Genomic DNA, 21,823 nt, shown 5'->3' with positions numbered 1-21,823 from the left:
CTCCGACCTAAGAAAAACCCCAATGTCCGAGGCCTACTTTTGTCAGCCACCTACTACGGCCGTACGTCTCCGAGGTCCGGCCAGAGACCGTACTATGACGCCCCTCCGGCATTTATTGCGCATGACCGCTGTGATCCTCCGGCACACTCCACAATAAATGCGGATCTCCGGCTTACTCCACAATAAATGCGGATCTCCGGCTTATTCCACAATAAATGTGGATCTCCGGCTCACTCAACAATTAATGCACGTGACTCCTGTCATCTACGGACTCCCAGCTCTCCACGGCAAATAAGCCCAGCAGAGTCTAGTCGACTGTGATAAGTCTCTGATCTCGGCCATACCTCCGACACTGATGCAATAAATTCGCCTGGTAGCGTGCTAGTTCGGGTTGTACGACGCCCTCATCGCCGACATCAGTGCAATGATTCGCCTGACCAAGCGCCGACCTGAACGACATGCCGAGCCGTACTACGGCTTCGCCCCGTTACATCGCAGGTAAACCGACCCCCGGTCTATAAAAGGGGGTTGGAAAATCGATACTCTGGACAAGCACTGTTTACCTCTACTCTACACGATTTGCCCCCTCCCTGACTTGAGCGTCGGAGGGCCGGCGCCGGAAGACCCGGCCACCGGTTCGTGTGCAGGCACCCAGACGGAGGACGCCGCCCACTGTCGGATCGTCGCCCAGCCACGGGAACCAGCCGCTCCTTCTCTCCGATCGCCCCAGACGGAGGACGCCGCCCGTCGACGGACCACCGCCTCGCCGTGAGTAACCACCTTCCGCTCCCTCTCCTCGACCGAAGATTGCCCCCGGGTCCAATTTCCAGCAACAGTAATGCTTTTTTTTTTTTACAGGACTTTGAATGGGTGGGGTAGTGTGACTGGAAAGTATATTAATACCTCTAATTAATCAATAGTATTTTTCGGAAAGGTTGCTATCATGGATGAGACATAAATTAATTATTTTTTTTTAATTTTAGGTTGGAAGAGGCTAATTCTTTCCTCCTATCGCAAACTCACCCACCTCTTGAGGACCGTTAAAAACTATTTTGAAGTGCTTGGTGGTAAAATAAATATTAATTTTTCAAACAATGTTATACTGCAAGAACAAAGATATTATGCCTGCGCTCACATAATAATAGCCCAAATAAGATCGATCTTGATAGGATGATCAAGAATTAATGTGATGATTTGAATTATTGGAGATGATCTACTATCTCTAAATAGTTTACTGTTAAAAATTATATAATTTATACACATTTAGTGTATTATTTATACATCCACTAGTAAAAAATAGACAGTTTAAATAAATATGAACAAATGCATATATTTTGATCATAAATGCATATGATAGGGATATACAAATTATATGATCTTCTAATAATAAGCAGTTTTGAGATATTAGATTATATCCAATGATTTAGATTAACAGCATCAGGCTCTTAGCCATTTGGCCATGGCTGGTTAGATTTGGACTATTGTATGGGCGCCCATGTCTTAGTTTTACTCACCTATTAAATTATTTTTTTGAGAATATCTTATTAATAGATGACCTCCCACTATTTGTTCAAATAAAATATTTATTTTAATAATCTAAGATCGAACAAATAATGATTACAGGGGCATCTCTTTCTTAACAAAAATATTCCAGTGTGCACTAGAGAAAATCGTACGAAGCAGCTTCTTTTTTGCCACGTCTCGGACAATATGCATATTAATATGAAAACCCAAGAGCTATATTGAGATGGGACTCTTATTAATGAAGTTCGTCCATCTCCTAACCTAAAAAAAAAAGAAAAAAAAGCAATATGCATTTAAAGAGACAGGCTATCCGCTCACCTGCATCCTTTTTTTCTTCCTTGCCAAGTTTCACTCTGTCCCCTCATGGTGATTTTGATTCAAATATGGAATTTAGAGTTATGTGATACGAAGTTTGAAGCTAACACACACTTGACAGTTTGTTGATACATACTTTAAGTTTCTTTAATATATATACAATATCAGTTCAATATATATCTCCAAATAAATTGATACATAATTTTTAAAAAATATATATACCAGTATGTAGTATATGATCTAGTGATACACACCTTACATATTAGTTATTCAGTAGCCTAATATACACTTTCATTTAAATTAATCTACAGTTTCCAAAACAACGTATTCACCAATGCACAGTACAGAGCTAGTTGATACACATTCCAAAGCTTCTTGATATATATTGTAAGCTTTTATGATACATACCCAACAACGATCTAATATACACTTTCAGGCAAATTGATAAATAGTTTGCAGAATATGGCGTTCATCAGTACACAGCCTATGATTAAATGACACACAGCTAGCCAATCATTTATTCAACAACCCAATATACACCTTAGAGAGTAGAAGAAAAGCCTCATGGATGGATATAGAGGTTTTATGAGGAAGAAGAGAAGATGGGCAAAAAGACAGCCTTTACTCTTCATGCACTTATTGTGTTTTCTTTTTCTTTTATTTTTTAAATTATGACATGAACGGACTCTGTTAGTAAGAGAAGTTTTATCCTAATATAACTGATGAATTTTCACATTAAGATGCATGTTACATACAATACTAGAAGAGTTATATTCCTCCCTCTCTATGCTTTATTTGGAAAGAACTGGGGAAGGCATCTTTTATAATGGTATTTCGTTCGGATCATGGAAATATTTTGTGGGCCAACATACCCCTTCTCGGGGTCTCAATTTAGGTCTCTCCAGCAACCCCGATCCACTCAACCTGTACAAAAAAATATAGAAAAAACGTGAAGGTCAGAGTCCACGATGGAGAAAGGGTGGTAATAAATAAATATTAGCAGAATTCCAGAACGGAAAAGTACTTAACTTTTTTTAAAAAAAAATTAATAGATGAGAAATAATATTTTTAAAACAATTTATTAATAAATTCTTATTATTACCAAACCATAAACTTCTACTTTATATAAAGGGCGGGAGAGGGGGCCGGGGAGCCCTCACCAACGACGTTTCAAACAAAACTGCTCTCCGCCGCTTTCTCTCGTCTCAATCTGTTTGCTATTCGATTCCACCTCCCTTTTGCCAAGGTAAAGCGGCCTTGATGCGTTTATTTGTCGATAAGGATCAAAATGTCCATCTTTTTCTCCAATTTTTCTTTTTTTAAAAAAATTCTCTTTCCTCTATGTGTCTTTGGGGATTTTAAGGAGTCTTGGCGTTTCGTGGAATGTTAATAATGCACGAAAATTTAATTATGTTTTTTTTTCTTCTGTTGATTTTCTGATAATATTTGTTCTATTTCGGTTTTGAATTCCCGGATGGATTAAATTTGGTGGCACTGTAAATTAAGATTTTTTTTTGGATCTAAATGATTAGTTTTCTGGGTTTTGTAATTCTCTGGTGGGAACTGAGAAAAAGTACGAAAAGAGAGAAAACAAAAGGACTTTTCTTTTTAAATGAGGACGGTGGGAGACTGGGAGTAGATTTAATTTGGGATTTTCCTTGAATTTCTCATAAAATTTGCTTGTTCGGTTTTATTTATTGGGCTGCTGAATTGTCTGTTCTCTGTTTCTTTCTTTCTGTTTTTTTGGGGTAAAACTAAGAAAAAAGTCCCAAAAGGTGAAAATGTTATTTTTAAACATTTGGTTAATATGTTTCTACCAAAAGAAAAAAAAAAGGCATTTGGGTAACAGCTCTTATTTTTATTGTTTTATTTTGGTTCCCTAAGATGTGGGTTGGAAGTTCTCTAATGGATTTTACTTAAATCCATTGATTGTATTTGGGTAAAAAGTTAATCATCCTTCTTCTTCCTATGACTATATAGCTCTTCTTCGTTTTTTTCTTTTTTTTTCTTTTGGGGTGTTGCTAGAGCCAGCATGTTATGTACTGTTGATGATTTGTATTAAGAGTGACTAGGAGTTATTTCACTTGCCAGTTGAATTTGTATTGTTGAATCAGTTCTTTTTATAATTGATATTATTTTGTTTCTTACTTTGTCTAAGAATTTAGATTATAAACACATGAATGGCAATACTGCTTTCATAAAGTCAATCCCTCCCGGGATGATGGGGAATGTTTTGTCTGCTTCGGCTTCGAGTATTTATTTCTCATTGGTTTGGACTTGGTGGGTGATTTTTTTTTTCTTTATGATTCATATAGTTTTGTTAATTGGTTCATGACCCACAGATTGTTCTTTGCTTTATGAGATATGACATGATTCATAGTGTAAAAGTCATAGTTGTCATTTTCATTTATCCTGTTGAAGTTTATTCTCGTTTTGCTGAGTGTGAGGCGGTCACAACATGTTGATTAGTCTTGCTCTTGTTTCATTCTTCTTCTTCAATGTACTTCTTATATGGACTTGTTCTATGTAATTTTTCTAGTCCAATCATCTCCACTGATTTAGATTTCTTACATGCTTCGCTTCTTTCATAATTTTAAGTTGGTTATACTTAAATTGCCTCTGCATCTTTCCATGTATGAGGATGTCTGAGAACTTTATAAGAGCTTCCTATAAGAAAATTCTTAATTCACATATGGCGCAGAATGGGCAGTGCTGGAAATAATCGAAGTAGCTATGGGGAATACACTTATGCAAACTTGGAGAGGGAGCCATACTGGCCTTCTGAGAAACTATGGATCTCTATCACAGGAGCTGGAGGCTTCATTGCCTCCCACATTGCAAGGCGGCTGAAGAGGGAAGGGCACTACATTATTGCATCTGATTGGAAGAAGAATGAACACATGGCGGAGGAGATGTTCTGCCATGAGTTCCACCTCATGGATTTGAGGGTCATGGACAATTGCTTGAAGGTCACTCGCAGTGCAGATCATGTATTTAATCTTGCTGCTGACATGGGAGGGATGGGTTTTATTCAATCAAACCATTCTGTGATCATGTACAACAACACCATGATCAGTTTCAACATGCTTGAAGCTGCAAGGATTAATGGAGTGAAAAGGTACGAGTTTTGTAATTATTTTTGTCTTTTGCGGATATTATAACTCTAGGTTTAAGCATTAAAAAGTTTGATCGCTTTTTTGGACAATTTACAGGACATGTAGTATTACCTGAGTTCACTCATGGCACATCATGGCAAGGAAATTCTGTGAGAAATTGAACCATGTCCTCTTCACCAATAGAATGGGTTTTATAAGAATTCAGTATTTCTTAGATCTACAGGTTAATTGGCTAAAAACAAAATTAAATTTTTAACTGTGTGAAAATGAAACTAATTGCTAATATGCAAGAAAAATTTATAGTATGATTTGTAATTAGCAAATATCAATCATCCTTGTACATTTCTCGCTTTCTTTTTCTTTTTATTGAATTGATTAACTGAAGCTCTTTTAGTAATTGTCTCATCAAATTTGACTATGTTGCATGTGTCATGACCCATTCCTTTTTCATGTATGGGAGCCACTTCTTTATAATAAGGTATACATAACTTTGGAAAAATGTTGATTAAAAGAATTACTAGTAATCAATAGCTTGTAATATATTTTGGCATTTCTTTGATTTTTTTTTCTTTTACTTTTATATGTCTACTTGTTTCCTTTCTGGATTTTTTTTCCTTAAACTCAGTATTATGTTGTTGGTCCTTTTTCTTATCTCCTATATCCCCACTTCTTTTCTGGTTGTTGAATATTTGTTTCTTACCATACTTTTTGCAACATCATACAAAATAGGAACTTGCACCAGGAAGCTAAGAAATTATTTGCTTTATGGTTTCCACTGATTAATTAAAGCTGATGTCAGCCATAAACCCAACTTCATGCAGATGCGATATAACTACAAGCTAATGTTAGAAGTTCTAATGGGTTCGTTAAAACAAAAAATGATCCTTCAAGAGTTCATAACACTGGTTGTTCATGCAATAAAGAAACTAGTTGTGTTATTATTTTCTTTTTAAATGGTTTTTCGAATTTTGAAAGCTTATGCTGGGTTGCCATATTGTGAAGCATTTTTTCCGTCAATATATCTGTTTATTTCTTATGTAAAAGTTTTTGAAGTCATTTCTTTCTTTCAGACTGTTAATGAAGCCCTTGTTTCCAACCAAAATTTGTAGGTCTTTGCAAATATATTTCAGTTTTATTTATGAATCAGTTTGAATCTGATGATATGTTATCATACCTGCTGCATTATCCTATAAAACTGGGTAGACTTATGAATTGCTTTCTTCCATCTGTGCTCTATTGTTCTGATAACAGGTTGGCAGCTGGAAGTGGGCTCTTTATATCTTTCATTTATAAATTTGTGTGTCTTTCATTTTAGTTATAGGATTCAATCATCTCTTAATTTTCCATGCTTATGCAGTACTGGTAAAGTTCTGAAATAAGCTTCATGATATTTTGTCTGCATTTGTGCAAATACTTGCTTGCTAGTAAGCAACTATGAAAATAAATTCCGGTTTGATGGCCTGCAGGTTCTTCTATGCATCCAGTGCTTGCATTTACCCAGAATTTAAGCAGCTGGACACTAATGTGAGCTTGAAAGAATCTGATGCTTGGCCTGCAGAGGTTTGTTCATCTCAAAATGTTAACAATGTTGCTCTGATTAACCTATTTTTTGAAATTAACTCCGTGCAGTGTTATTTACTGGATATCAATTTCTCGTGCAGCCTCAAGATGCTTATGGCTTAGAGAAACTTGCGACTGAGGAATTGTGCAAGCACTACACTAAAGACTTTGGTATTGAGTGTCGGATTGGGCGGTTCCATAACATCTATGGCCCTTATGGAACTTGGAAAGGTAACTTGTAAGCTCTTAATAAAACATTCCAAGATCTTTTCTGGTACTATAAGAACTGTTGTGGTTTTTCTTGAGTGCAATCCAGGTGGGAGAGAGAAGGCTCCTGCTGCTTTCTGTAGAAAGGCAATCACCTCGACCGACAAGTTTGAGATGTGGGGAGATGGGCTGCAAACTCGATCCTTCACATTCATTGATGAATGTGTGGAAGGTGTCCTGAGGTAAACTCTTGGCAACATCGTTCTTACAAGTATCTCTGTTACTACTACTATTAGACATGCTGGAAAAATGAAAAGGCTGATGAGCCCAGCAAACCTGATTTGTATCTTGTGAATAAACAAAAATGAAAGTCCAGAAGTTCTTGACGTTCTTGTCCCTTAATTGAAAATCGAGACAAATTTGTATTTCTAGTTAGGCCTGAAATTTCTTTATACTAGAGTTCTTTCTGACCTGAGCAAAACAATGAAAGAACTTTATACTTTTGACTCTAATTGTGTTCTTCAACAGAGCTTCCTTCCCTTCCTAATATTTGCAAATCTATTGCTGATGTGTTTTAGATTGACAAAGTCAGACTTCAGAGAGCCGGTGAACATTGGAAGTGATGAAATGGTGAGCATGAATGAGATGGCTGAGATGGTACTCAGATTTGAGAACAAAAAGCTGCCCATCTATCACATTCCTGGCCCGGAAGGGGTCCGTGGCCGCAATTCCGACAACACTCTGATTAAAGAGAAACTGGGTTGGGCCCCAACAATGAAACTGAAGGTACTCAGAGAATTAGTTTTTTCTTCAATTTTTTGATTTCTGGAGGCTTTCAATTTATCTTGATACTGATTATGCAAGTTCTTCCTTTAACTTCCACAGGATGGTCTCAGGATCACATATTTCTGGATAAAGGAGCAAACTGAAAAGGAGAAATCTCAGGGGGTAGACTTGTCTGTCTATGGATCATCCAAGGTGGTAGGGACACAAGCACCTGTTCAATTGGGTTCACTTCATGCAGCTGATGGAAAAGAATGAAATTATTGCCAGTGGCTGCAAGATGCAGATGTGATCCTTTATCTGTTTTGGAATGGGAGGAAAAGTCTGGCTATGGATGGTGGAAATTTAACTGAAATGGTGTCTTGTTTTCACATTATTCCTGATAGTAAGTTAAGGGATGTCTTTTTGTTTCCTATGTCTTGGTGGTTATGCCTCCTCTTGTAGGTTGCTGTTATAGTCTATGTATTGCATGTATTAGCGTTACTTTCCTTTTCTCTGGGAGATGCAAAATAAAAAACAATGGAATAAGCTCTCTTTGTTATTCTGTTATACTTGATTATTCTCTTCATGCAAATCAGATTTCTGGCAGTATCATTATAGCCGAAATTTAAGTTTAATTGATTCATGTTAATCTTTGGAGTTTGAGAGCATTGTTGTAATTAGTGAAGTTTAAAATAATCTTGATAGCTGTAAGAAATTCATTTTGAACTGCTGCCAATGTGGGATCTGATGCATCACTACTCTATATGAGATTGCAGTTTCTCTCTCTCTCTCTCTAAACAAACTCCTAGCTATTTAAGACAGTAGCATTTGTTGGGCCAACAGTCATCATATCTATACCTACAACTATAACCAATAAGATTTGTCTTGATATTTATTTCTCAGCTTAAAAACATTTTAGCTATTCATTCCTGCTAAGAGTTATTTTAGCTGCCACTGACAGGTTCTCTATCGATCTTTTCTATAACTTTCAATCACGTTCGTTTTCCTAACAGCTTGACATGTATCTGTCTCTCCACTTATCAGATTGTTCCTAGATCTATCTTTCAACTCTAACTCCATAAGCAAAATGATTCTTCTTTTATACTATTAGATGTAAGTGGCTGCAGTACTTATCGGACTAGAAGCAGAGTGCTCTGTCGTACCTCCAGACAACAAATTGAAACTCTTCATCTTTCATAAAAGCTCCAAATAATCTTTCCACCAATGTGACTGCTCCATCAAGGTCCAAAAACCCCAACTAGCTGACGTTCTTAAAGAGGCTAATGCTTTATACAAATAGTTTACTTAAGAACTAGACTTGTCATATACTATGTTAAGTAGTGACATGAATAATTACAAATAGATTGCACTTGATCTCAGCACTGTGGCCTAAAAAATGGCATGACAATGTAGTTTAAAACCATTCTTCTCTGAATTGGAGTGTGTAATCCCGATAGAGACAGAAAGAAACCTGCAGTTCCATCAGAAACTTGTATGCCACAAATTTCCCTGCTTGACAATGGCAACTTTCCTTGAGAGTTCTTGTCCATTGGATGCCTACATGCAGAAAGAGACATGCAGCCTAGAGGTTATGACTGTATGCTTTGTTCTATTCCCATGTGCCTATGGAATATTTGATGAAGATCGCTAGTTTTTCTGGACCACCTCCATGGATGACTTCAGGATGAAAAGAAAGTATCTGCATATGCTGATTGGTATGCCATCGGTTTTATCGAGTTGTGAGGCCTGAAACAAATTCGGATGTACTGGTGCTTTTATGAGACAGACAGCTTGATCATGATTGCAGATGGTGCATCTTCAAGAAAGAAGACTTCTTATCTATCTTCTGGATATATTGGACTTGCTAGAACTCTAGAATTATTGAGAGGAAAGTGCAGTTCACCACAAAGTCAAGGAAAATGAAGTTGAATGATAGACCAGGGAAAGTGTTTCAATGCAGAGAGCTTTTCTTGGCAGCATGCACCTAATAAAACTTTGGGCATTGCAATGCTCTCCAATGTATAGTTTGCCTGTTGAGGAGGCAACTTTGTGTTGCTGACCATATTGTGCCTCTTCTGGGTATCTGCAAATTGAAAAACAATTTCTTCTGCGACTTTTAGAGAGAGAATAGTTTTCTTGGTAAGAAAACAAATTTTCTTTATCATTTCTATGGTTCTAGAGGTCCACATTTCAAGTCCTCCAAGATGTCTATAAACAATTTATATGTCACTTATAAAGTCAAAAATGACATTTATGGATCGTATAATGTTCTGAAAATAATCTGAAACATAAAGTTCTGGAGGAACTTGTCAAGAAAAGTTGTTTTCTGGCACCTGCTATAGGTTTTAATCAGTTAAGAATCTCTTAAAAGGTCACCTTAATGATTTCTAGATAATTAAAATACAACTACTTAAATTGTGGACTTCTCCACTACAAATTGGTTGTACTATAATTGTAGATGCTTAGAGACACCTGTACATTGTGTATGAAAAATTCATTAGGCCCACAGCCACTGATTTGACAATTCCATAGACCCATATGTGAAAACAAATCCACAATCCACCAAGCCTTAACAACTAGCAAGAGGATTTTTCAGTGAACTTTACAAGAGCCACATAGCATTACTCACTATAATTATTTGTTTATGCATGCCTATCTTAGTTTTTATTCATGGAATCATTTTTCATTGTTGTAATGTATATAATATTGGTTCTCATCATCTCCTTAATACCTGTTGATAGTACTTTAGTAGGATAATGAACCAGTATTGCAGTTACAATGCCTTGATCTTACCAAGATATTGAATACCAACTGTAAATACTTTCAATTGGAAGGGCACCTCTTTAATCTTGATAACCGGTAGAGGATCATTTTGCATATTTTCAAATCCTTAACACTTCTTTAATCAATATTATTGGATAGTAGGATCAAGCTTGGGATGGGCATTAAGACCATAAAGATAGAACCCTAACACTTTGTTTCTTGGGAAACTAAACAATGGTCGATTGAAATGCTAGCATGCTAGATCGATCTGATCAATCAATGGTTAATTTGTCCATCAAGAGAAAAGATTCAGCCTTGCCTCAGGACTTCACAAATTCTAGTAGAACGAAAATAACATATAGAAACCAATCTAAAAGGAGAGTATTAATTCATAGGTAAGTGACAAAAACCAATAATATTGATTAAAACAAGGATAATTGAGTACAAGGTCGGAGATCCTTTAGGATGGAATGATCATCACACCAAAGAACTAAGATATAAGAGATTCATGCAAAGTTCACTCCATGGAAACTCTTTATAGAAAGTTCCAATAGTCGTTGCAATGTTAGAGATTTCTCCTGATCATGGTCCTTATTTCTTTTAATTGACTAAATGCAAAGAGCTGCTCAAAACTAGCTGAGATACATGTTTTTTTTTTATTTTTTTATTTTAAACTTCCATTAATTCCTGGAATTGCATGTTCCACACCGAATGCTGAGTCATGTACTCTCTAGATTTTGGTTTATTAAGCCTTAAGCACCGGCATGCCCAATTAGGATTAGGTTAAATTCAATATAATTTTAATTCTCGATATAATGCTTTTATGGTTAAACTCTAGCTATCATTAGCCAAATGGCTAAAATAAAATTTAAAGTAACATATGCCCCCGCCTTTCAAGGTTGAAAGGATCTTTAAAGCGTAAATTAATTCCCGCCCCTCCCCTTGACTACTGTATAACGCTAAGTCCCTGTTGACCCAAACCATGCTTTCTGGTCCAAGATTAGGGATAATCTTAATTACCGGTCCATAACAGAGGTTTGTTTTTTTTTTCCCGAAGCTGCCCTTTCGTTGCCGTTATGGTTGAAAACGTGGAATCGGTTGGGAAATCGACCGCAAATAGGGGAATATGGCTCGAACTCTCCATTGGAATCGTGGACAAACAGGATTTCTCCATTGGCAGCGAGTCGGGGAGATTGTTCGCATGGGATATGGCTCGGATTCTTCTATTTTGCTTCTTGGATCTGAAAGAATCAAGCGGAAAGGGGAGACTTTGAAGCGGAAAGGGAAGAGTTTATCCATTGGAATCGTGGACAAACAGGATTTCTCCATTGGCAGCGAGTCGGGGAGATCGTTCGCATGGGATATGGCTCGGAGTCTTCTATTTTGCTTCTTGGATCCGAAAGAATCAAGCGGAAAGGGGAGACTTTGAAGCGAAAAGGGAAGAGTTTATCCATTAGAATTGTGGACGAACATGGTTTCTCTATTAGAAGCGTGTCGGGGAGATCGTTCGCAAACAGGAAATACAGTTCAGATTCTTCAATTCTGCTTCTTCTACCAGAAATAATCAAGCAAAAAATTCTGGTTGAAATATTATTCTGTGAGTTGCGGAAAATTCAGGTTCTTCCTTTTTTGTTTGCTTAGAGTCCCTTTCGATATTTAGTGGCAATGGTTTCATTGCACAAGAGTAATAGAGGTTAAAATGCTACTCCAATTTCTCTTAATTCACCGAGGCAACCCTCTGTTCTCCTCTGTTTCCCGAATGTTATTGAACGAAAACCCTGTTTTAGCTGGCTTATCTTGTTGTGTGTCTGCCATTGCTCATATACTGTTTAGAGACATAAATGTGTGACTTCCATTGCTGATATCATATTCGAAAAATAGTTACTGTGGCAGCATTCCCTTTGCTTCATTGTTGTAATAGCATTCGGAACTTCAATCATTTCCTCTTTTTTCTTTTTTCCATTGTTATGGCTTCCAAAAAAGCAAGTAGCCCTGTTTTCATGGCTATTTGTTCTTATGGTGGTGAAGCTCTTATTATTTCCATCTCCGAGGACACAAAGCTCGATCAAATTTATAAGAAAATAGTGGAAAGGTGGAGACATCTGTTTGATACAATGGTAGAAGTTAAATATTTTATTCCAAACAAGTCTAGAATGCTTGTTTCGCTCCTAGGCGATAAGGATGTTCGGAATATGCATCAAATACACGTCAACTTAAATGCGCCGGTGATCGAGTTAGCTGTTAGTCATATTCCATGCTTGATCGAAACAGCCGATATCGTAATTGATATGAGGTAATGCAGAAGTTAATTGCATCTGTTTCTATTTTGGTAATCTTAGTTTAACTCTTTGTTGTATTGCATATTTCACTTGTTAGTTTTTTCATGTTAATCACTAATTTAATAGTTAGTATGCTGAATTTTTGTGAAACTTATTGTAGGGATAGTGGCCCATCCCAAAATGTTGAGTGTAGCTGCCGATCAAAAAATTTTTCAAAGGGTAGCTCAAGTAATTTCAGTCGAGTTGTTGAAGAAACAAGAGCTGCAATCGAAGAGAAACCTAGTCAAAAAAATTCTTTAGATGCTTGGAAAACCTCTATTGAGGGTGTTGGTCAGGAGTTCAATGATGTGGAAACTCTTCGCGACACGATTCGCAACTTTTGCATTGCAAATTGTAGAGATTTTGTATTTATGAAGAACGATCGCCTGCGACTGACCGTGGAATGTGCATACGAAGGATGTGAATGGCGTATCCATGCTTCCCGACTTGGAAATCAAGAAAGTTTTTGTGGAGCTCAGAATGTCTGGAAGCACCGGAGATAAAAAATGAATAGTCAGCATACATGTGGCGGAGGGTTGCAAGTTCGGTCACATCCTAAGGCTTCAAAACGTTGGGTTTCAAACATAGTTAAAGAAAAACTTCAAGATATGCCGTTATATAGGCCGATTGATATTGTAAAGGATATTCGTCGAGAATATGGTGTTGAATTGCCGTATCATCAAGCTTGGCATGGAAAGGAGGTGGCTATGAAGGACCTTTATGGTCACAGATCAAAATCTTATGACCGGATACGCTGGTATTGCGATGCCATTCTTGAGACCAACCCCGGCAGTATAGCGGAGTATGAAACTATTGAAGGTCGATTCAGACGCCTATTTATTTCATTTCATGCTTCAGTAGTGGGTTTCATAAGAGGTTGTAGACATTTGATTTTTATGGATGGAACATTTATAAAGCATAAGGATGGAGGAGTAGTACTTGGCGCGATTTTCAAAGATGCAAACGACGATATGTTTCCTATTGCTTACGGTGTGGTCGATACGGAGACTGATGACAATTGGGACTGGTTTTGTCAGAATTTGAAAGATGCAATTTATAGTTGCATTGAGTGGCGAAGTGAGCAAATCACATTTATGATGGATAGACATCAAGGAATTATTAAATCAGTGCCGAAGTACTTTTCTGGTAGTTACCACTTATATTGTTTTCGTCATGTGAAAGACAACTTCAAGAATCAGGTATATATAGTCATATTTTTAATTTTTCAGCATACAATATATCTAACTAATTTAGGATGTTGATGATTTCATCCTTTTATTATTGTTAATGCAGGTGCTTGTCTATTATTGTGCAAGTGAGAGAAAGAGGCTGCTCGATTTATTAAATGCTGCTGCCTATACTACAAGGCTGAATGTTTTCCACAAATTAATTAGCAAGCTTACATTAGATGCTCCAAGGAGTAGAACTTTTCTCCTGCATGCAAATCCAAAGCATTGGGCAAATGCAGTATTTTCAGGTCCACGATGGGGTATTATGACATCTAACGTGACAGAGTGTTTCAACAGCTGGATCTTGGGGGCTCGCCATCTTCCCGTGCCTCAGTTGGTTAACCATATCAGGCTTCAAATAATGACATTGATGCATGAATGGCGTAATCGAGGTTACAATATTCAAACAAATCTATGCCCAGATGCAGAGAAAGTATTGCATAGAAATGCAGAAGACGGTCGGAGATTATCCATATTTACGTCGAATCCAGAGCAATTAGATACCAATGCCATCCCGTATTTATTGGAATAAATAAATATCTACACTGTTAGAGATCGAAAAGTTGAATTTGCCCTAACCACTTCCGAATACTAGGCTGCAAAGAATCTAAAATTTTTCTGGTAACATCAGCTGTCACATCACGAACGTTTGAAAGATGTTGAACTATAGCAGCCTATAAAATTTATAATGGCACACAATTAAATTTTTTCAATACGTAGTTTCTCTAATTTAAAATGTTGATGTAAAGAACCTGTATCTCACAACGCAGGTAAATACTTGGATTATCAACAGGCTCAACATACTCTTGATGGAATAGCTCCATCACAGAAAAATACACGTTCATGACCTGTACTTCAGAAAAAATGTTAAATAAGCAAATGAGATAGATTAAACTGAGGTACGTCACTAATTTACGTACATCACTGCGTAGTGGCCCATCATGAAGGAGCTAGACTATGGCATCACCAGTGCATGATGGTCTCAAATTATCTGCATCTTCCCAAATTGTGTGCCTACGTATTTCATTGACATGTTTAAGGTACTTTATTTGTGAGAAATGTGAAATTGCACCGTTAATAAAGGAAACTTACTCGAAGTTGTTTCCTTGTAGAAAGAAATCAATAGCTTCTTCATAGTAAAGAGGGAGTATACCTTCCCCCTTCCCATGATACGTAAGTTTTGGTGCCACTTTTATTGACCTTTCAGGCGACGCCGATCTCTCAACATCAATTATGTTAGAGGATTGTACTAAATGCTAAGAACAATTAAATGTGAAGACAACAATATAAGTTAGCAAAGACATGGGATATTGAATTAGCAGCTGATATATGGATACAAAATATTAGGGAAAATGAAAAGAATGCTATACCTCTCCAGGAGGGAGAGTTTCTTTATCGATTGGAGTAGACCTATGGAGCTCCGTAAGTGCAGTACTTATAGGCATCAGAAACCTACTTGAGTAATTGGGCGAATCATCCAATTTGTTGACTTTCTGTTTTTTCTGTGCCCTTTTATAAGTCCTCGGAAATTGGGATATGGCTTTTGCTTTCTCCATTGCCTTACGATGCAAAAGTTACTCTACCTCCAAGTCATCTGCACTATGGTGCATATCCTCTTCTTCCGCTTCACCTTGATCCATAGCCTCATCAAAAACTGTGGCATCTCGAAGGAACTTTTCGCCTTGGACATCAGTGGGCCAAATAACCTGATAGGAATATGCATTTTATGTAATAACGATATACACTACAAATCTACAATCAAATAATGCCGGAAGAAAATAATTACAAACCTCCACCATTTCTGCACTATGTTGCAAATCCTCTAATTCCGCTGCAGCTTGGTCCAGAGCTTCACCAACTGCAGTATGCTCTTCCCTCACCTGAGAATGTGTGGTATTAAATTCATACAAAAATACAAGTTCGACAAGAAGACTGAGTTAATAATTCATCAAACTTTGATTACCACAGTAGAACCGGTCGCATGCTTACTTCGTTGGTCATCCGACAAGAGACCCTTATCTTGGAGGACCTTTTCAACTCTGGACAACCTCTTATCTATCAGGACCAACCGGTGATCTTCCCCCTCTTTGTCATCCCCAACAGTTTCAGGGTCTTGTAAACTAAAGCCATGTGTTCTTAAACACCTCTCAACCAATCTCATGCGTTTCTCTATGCCTTCCATTGGATGAGGTTCCCTATGGCTAGATGAAGGTAACTAAAACAAAAGAGTTATCCAACTAAGTGTATATATTTCCTTAAATACCAAATGAAATTATATGTGCGCTGGGTGTTTGTAAGCATGTGCTAGCAAGAATTAATGATGTGTGTAGAGAAGATAGGTGTGTGCCAAATGGAGCTAAGTGTATGCCGGCAAGTGAAAAGTGCATACCGAATGCAAGTAAATAGGTGCCTAATGGTTTAAAATTATTGCTATTGCGAAATAATAATAGTTAGAGAAATGATATATTGAGTGCCATATAGAAATAACAACTTTCCATCAATTTAAAGGAGTGTGCCAAGTCAAAAAAGATGAGTGCCAAGTGGTTGTCAGTGTGTACTGCCAAGAAATAATAATGTCTAGATACAAGAGAGGTGGTGCCATATGTACATAAGTGTGTGCTATATAGAAATAACAACTTCCCATCAATTTAAAGGAGTGTGCCAAGTCAAGAAAGATGGGTGCCGAGTGGTTGTCAGTGTGTGCTGCCAAGAAATAATGATGTCTAAATGCAAGAGTGGTGTGTGCCATATGTACATAAGTGTGTGCCATATAGAAATAACAACTTTCTATCAATTTAAAGAAGTGTGCCAAGTCAAGAAAGATGTGTGCCGAGTGGTTGTCAGTGTGTGCTGCCAATAAATAATGATGTCTACGTACAAGAGAGGTGTGTGCTATATGTACATAAGTGTGTGCCACCAATTGAAAGATACGTGCGAAAGTCTAGAATGATTGTAAGTTCTTTGTACAAATATTGAAACTTTTTTGTAAACCCTTTTGCAATGAATCATCTCTTCACATCTCTATCAGAGCAACGTCTCGTGGCCTTCCTCGTGAGAAAATATGCAACTCCTCCTCTCTAGGCTCTAGCTTCTCGATCACCTGATGCAAGCGAAAACTTAAGTTTGGCATCAACTAAAATTATTTCCGATGTAAGAATTAAAAATTCAACCTGATATCGTTTTAACTTCTTCATGATTTCAGCAATCACGTCCACCTTGCGAGGAAATGGGGCATTGCTCCAACGCCGGAGACGTGGATACATGAAGGGGGGTCGTTGGCTTCCAACAAGGTTGTTCGCATGCTCAACAGCCCATACCTGCAAAAAATCAATGTAAATATAAAATTAGAAGTAAATACATATCTTAACAATGAAATTTAAAATAGACATTAAGATGCTTACCACGAAAGTGACCGTGCAACCGTCCATATATTTAGCTGATCCCATGCCAGTGATATTCCTTGACTGCACACTATCGGCTACACTAGGTATTTGTTGGCGAAGAAAAGCAAAAACAGCAAGACCCCAACTATATGAACCTAAGCGGTCTAAATCATCAAGATATGAACATAATGCTTTAGGAACATAATAGTGTATAGTTGGAAAGAGGATAGTCACAAAGAGATATAGAACCCATAACTTTGTGAAATCCTCTACATCTTGTTGTCCGCTATTTCCAACAAGAAATTGTAATCTATTCTTAACTGCATTTCTATTGGCTTTTTTATGGTCCCCCTCAAAAAAAGGATGATGAGGTCAGATGTGACCCTCCCCTTACTATGCAGTTCTACCTCATCGTCCGTCGCACTTAAACCAAGAATTAGTGCAAAATCCCTCCCTACAAAAGGAACTAAAACCTTACCAAACTAAAAACCCTCCTCCTCGTCATCCCAGAAGGAGAGCAGAGTGTCCAGGACAGGCCTACTCTGTTTAATATATGGAAGACCTAGCAAATGCCCAAATGGTGTGCCGGTGATCCTAACCTTCTGCTTATAAGACAATAACGGGACTAGGGTGACCATAAAATTGACAAAAGGGCTGAAGTAACACCTACCATTGACCATATTTTTAGGGCCAACAGCAGGTGCTTTGCGTTTAGTCTGAATTGGAGCCATGAAAAATGTCTGCAATACAAATATATTCAAACACTAATTGTGAATAAAATCAACTCAAATATAGAAACATATCATTGAGTAAAACATAGACGGGATGATGAATGATTTTAACAAACTATAACAATGAACGGAATTGTTTCCCAAATAATCATGCTTTTTGAAGACAAAAATCTTAATTTTGATATCACAGCGTCCCTGTCCGAAAATTTCTCAAATCCTAAGCATTCGCACATTTTTAAAATAAATGCCCTACAATACTATATAACAGTTTGTTGCTACGAAAACTAAATTGAGAAAGTATGATGCAGGGTTTACAAACCGTCGAAGAACTGGCAAGATGCCTCGGAGAGGGTTTGGGAAGCGATGTCGAACGAAGCGCCGTCGACCAACGATCAGGACGAAGTCGCGAGCGTCAAGGAAAGCTTCTGGTGTGGGAGTCGACAAAATGCCGTCGACTCAGAACTCTCAGTCGGAGACCTACCGGAAAATAGAGTAGACAGAGGAACTCTCAGTCGGGAGCAAGAGCGATTTGCCGGTGGGAACTTGTTTATGGTCTTAGGGTTTGAAATAGGGGACACCAGATCAACCGGAATTGGTGAGGAAGATGGAAAATTTCGTGGGGAGATAGGATTGCAAAAAGGGGGAAATATGAATCCTTAACAATGATAGCTATTTCCATGTGAAGAGAAGAGTGAAAAATGGGAAGAGATGAAGCCGAATCGGTGGGAAGTTCAGGGATATTTTCGTCTCAAACAGAAAGCCAGAAACAGGATGGACCGGCTATTTCGGTGGGAACTTTAGGGCTATTTTCGTCTCAAACAGAAAGCCAAAAACGGGATGGACCGGCTGTTACAAAAATAGTAAATAGGGACTAAAAATTATAGTCCGGTCCAACACTGGACCGGCCATTAATTCTCCCATCTTTAAATACCTAAGAAATCTTTATTTTCTATTAATGCTTAGAACTTCAAACCTAAGGTTAAACTCATGATTATCTAATCGATGAAGAATATAATGATAGCCATTTAATCGCTAAATTTTTTAATTTTTAATGCATGACTTAACATTTATTAGCCATAGTAAAACAAAAAGAGTCATTTAGCTAGAACTCTTTCACAGTTTATTTTTTCAACATTCTTATTTATTGTGTAAACCTTGTTCATCCACTTTCTTTACGCATTCTTCTTTGATTCCAAATCTCTCACTTTCCATTAACTTCCGACTTGGCCATATCCAACAAAACTGTCTTGAGGTATATTATGTCATGCAACGCTAATTTGAGTAAAGACATTTAGTCATTGACTAGACTGATGATGAGTTTAGAGATAATGTTGGGCTACATCTGAAAGAGAGAATTCCTCAAGAAGTTCTATATGAAAAATTTCTGTTGTAGAAAAAGTACTACATTGAGCGAAATGGCCCAGACGCTCAACTGAGTGCAATGACGATTTGATTGCCACTAATACCTATTTCTCTGATCCAGATCGGTCCTCTGTTCCTTCTTCAGTTATATGCTTATTTTCCAGAGTTGAGGACTGAAGATAAAGATCTCATGATTCCTCCTGGCTAGTCACTTACACATGGCCATAAGATGCTTTCTGCTCATAAAAAGGGATCTCAATTTTTGAACTTACATAAAGTTTTTCTTAGAATTAGACTTTAAAACAAAGATGAACTCTTTGCTCCATTCTTGGATTTCTCTTTCAGCCCTACTTGGTTGTTGAATATAAATACAAGAACATATAGTAGTGATCATGAGATTGAAGAAGGTTCTAGTGCAGGTATGGGTACCCATCCTTTAAAAACAGAGTGGAATGAAACTTGGGTGAACTTTGTCATCATATATGATCTACATTATAGTTGGTATACCGTACCAAATAATAGTTATGGTGTTGAATCTTACTTCCCTCAACAATTTTCTAGGCTATTCAGGTTAAACTAGGTTGTCCATTATTGATTAACTCAAATATAGATATAATTTTGACCAGTCGCCACTTAGTCCAGGACTTGCAGAAGGTAGAAATGATTGATAATTATAGTTAGTATCAAACAATTTTCTAGTTTCTTACCCTTTAACCAAGACCATACTATAGTAAACACTACAAATCTTGGTGGTCTCTGTATTTGAGTATTCTGGCCATGTATAGTGATAGCAGTTGCCAAACGATCTTTCAAAATGGCTTCCATCAGTATCCAAGACATCCAGGAATAAGTCTCTGAAGACAATTTCTATTCCTGAAGGTAACAGCTATCACCTTTAATTCATCTTCTATTTGTCTTTATAATAAGATTCTTTAACCAGTATTTGTTATTTTATAAAAGCAAAAACTGCTCCTTCTCAATCATCTTCTATTGTTGCTATAGGTTCAAGAAGATTAATCAATATATCAAGTTAGCCCTGATAAATTGTCTTACTTCCTCATGACCAACCTTCTGTAAAGGTTTAGCTTCGACCCATAATCAATGGTCATAATGATGAGTGTCAGAGACTTAGAGAAAGGATGGGGGAGTCGAGGAATTGTGGAGGCATGGCGAAACATCAGAATTATGGCCCATGTAAACACTGCCATTTATATTACAGACAATAAATTCTAATACCGATTAAAGGGGAAAAGAGAAGAACAAAATCATCTACACAGCAACAGGATGATGAACCACGAGAGATGCAAAAGATTGGCTTGTTTTCTATCCTCTCACTAATCTCCTTGAACTTATGGAGCAACATATTTCCATGGCCATGGTTCCAGGACTAAGGCTTCATGAATTAAGCAAGTTGATGGCCCTCCAAGAGGAGTGCAAGAATAGGATGAGCACCATCCCATCTGTCTCCGTGATGAGCGCCGGGACTGCCATCAACACCCATTGGAGCCTATCGGCGCATGCAAACAGTCATGGCTCGATCTCCTCACGTCGTTCATCGGCCCTTCGTCCTCCACCTACACCACTCCACTCAGAGTCCATGTTCCACAACCGGCAAACCGGTGGCCTTGGCACCTCCGACGCCGACGTTTTGCAAGTGGGAGCAGCGTTAGCGGTGTAAGAAAGTTGATATTGCTGTGATTTCAATGAATAATTTCCCACACTTTTTATTGATAGAAATACTATGTTATATACAAAGCGGTAGAGAAGCTAATTTAGGAAATATGTAAACAGTAAAGTTAAAATTGTGCTACTGTTACAATATACAGCTGTAGAATTCAAATTTAGAATCAACTCCAAATATAGAATTAATGACAGAATATTTGACATGATTTTAGGCTAGACATGCTCTGTTTTGATTTGAGTAGAATCCACGCATGCTTCCCTTGTAAGCTCTAAATATAGAATTAATGACAGAATATTTGACATGATTTTAGGCTAGACATGCTTTGTTTTGATTTGAGTAGAATCCATGCATGCTTCCCTTATACGCCCCCGCAAGATTGAGCTTCCATCGGCAAGACTAATCTTGTTACGTAGCAATTCCGTGCGCTGTTTTGACAGTGGTTTTGTTAATAGATTAGCTAGTTGGTCTTGAATATGTACATGTCTAACTTGGAGGCTTTCTTTTTGCACTAAGTCATGTACAAAGTGAAGGTCGATTTGAATGTGTTTCATGCGCGAATGATTGATTGGGTTAAAACTGAGATGTGTGGCTCCGAGATTGTCACATAACGGCTGGGGAGATTCTTTGACTGGAAATGCGAGTTCTTTGAAAAGAGCGGACAACCACATTGTCTCGGAAGCCGCATTAGCTAGTGCCCGGTATTCAGCCTCTGTTGTGGATCGTGCAACTGCTCTTTGTTTCTTGGAGCTCCAAGAAATGGGGTTAGATCCCAAAAAACTGATATATGCAGAGGTTGACGTGCGGTCATCCACATTTCCAGCCCAATCAGCATCGGAGTATGTTCTTAATACCGGAGTTCCAGCTTT

At 37.7% G+C, this 21,823-nt stretch overlaps 2 protein-coding genes across 2 annotated transcripts; one reads left to right on the top strand and one right to left on the bottom strand.

The window, feature by feature from the left end:
* The first annotated feature begins 2,991 nt into the window (after positions 1–2,991).
* LOC103718012 (GDP-mannose 3,5-epimerase 2-like) lies at positions 2,992–8,093 on the top strand. The gene is made up of 7 exons (XM_008806633.3): positions 2,992–3,085; positions 4,541–4,957; positions 6,422–6,515; positions 6,617–6,746; positions 6,832–6,964; positions 7,301–7,508; positions 7,608–8,093. The coding sequence occupies exons 2-7, from the start codon at positions 4,542–4,544 to the stop codon at positions 7,761–7,763; spliced, it is 1,137 nt and encodes a 378-aa protein (XP_008804855.1). The 5' UTR covers positions 2,992–3,085; position 4,541; the 3' UTR covers positions 7,764–8,093.
* A 7,096-nt stretch (positions 8,094–15,189) lies between these two features.
* LOC120111779 lies at positions 15,190–16,073 on the bottom strand. Its single transcript, XM_039129677.1, has 3 exons — positions 15,761–16,073; positions 15,588–15,677; positions 15,190–15,503 (listed from the first exon to the last, which is right to left on the bottom strand). Exons 1-3 carry the CDS (start codon positions 15,977–15,979, stop codon positions 15,372–15,374), a joined length of 441 nt encoding a protein of 146 aa, XP_038985605.1. The 5' UTR covers positions 15,980–16,073; the 3' UTR covers positions 15,190–15,371.
* Positions 16,074–21,823: the final 5,750 nt, after the last annotated feature.

Source organism: Phoenix dactylifera, chromosome 8 (genome assembly GCF_009389715.1).
Source record: "Phoenix dactylifera cultivar Barhee BC4 chromosome 8, palm_55x_up_171113_PBpolish2nd_filt_p, whole genome shotgun sequence".
Classification (NCBI taxonomy): Eukaryota; Viridiplantae; Streptophyta; class Magnoliopsida; order Arecales; family Arecaceae; genus Phoenix; species Phoenix dactylifera.
This window is presented reverse-complemented; position numbering and strand designations above follow the sequence as displayed.

Excerpts from the sequence above, each read along its gene's own strand:
- LOC120111779 (XM_039129677.1), bottom strand. The coding sequence starts at position 15,979 with ATGGAAGGCATAGAGAAACGCATGAGATTGGTTGAGAGGTGTTTAAGA. Across the intron at positions 15,678-15,760 it reads ATGCGACCGGTTCTACTGTG|GTGAGGGAAGAGCATACTGC; the intron begins GTAATCAAAGTT and ends ACACATTCTCAG. Across the intron at positions 15,504-15,587 it reads ATAGTGCAGAAATGGTGGAG|GTTATTTGGCCCACTGATGT; the intron begins GTTTGTAATTAT and ends TATTCCTATCAG.
- LOC103718012 (XM_008806633.3), top strand. The coding sequence starts at position 4,542 with ATGGGCAGTGCTGGAAATAATCGAAGTAGCTATGGGGAATACACTTAT. Across the intron at positions 4,958-6,421 it reads AGGATTAATGGAGTGAAAAG|GTTCTTCTATGCATCCAGTG; the intron begins GTACGAGTTTTG and ends GATGGCCTGCAG. Across the intron at positions 7,509-7,607 it reads CCCCAACAATGAAACTGAAG|GATGGTCTCAGGATCACATA; the intron begins GTACTCAGAGAA and ends TAACTTCCACAG.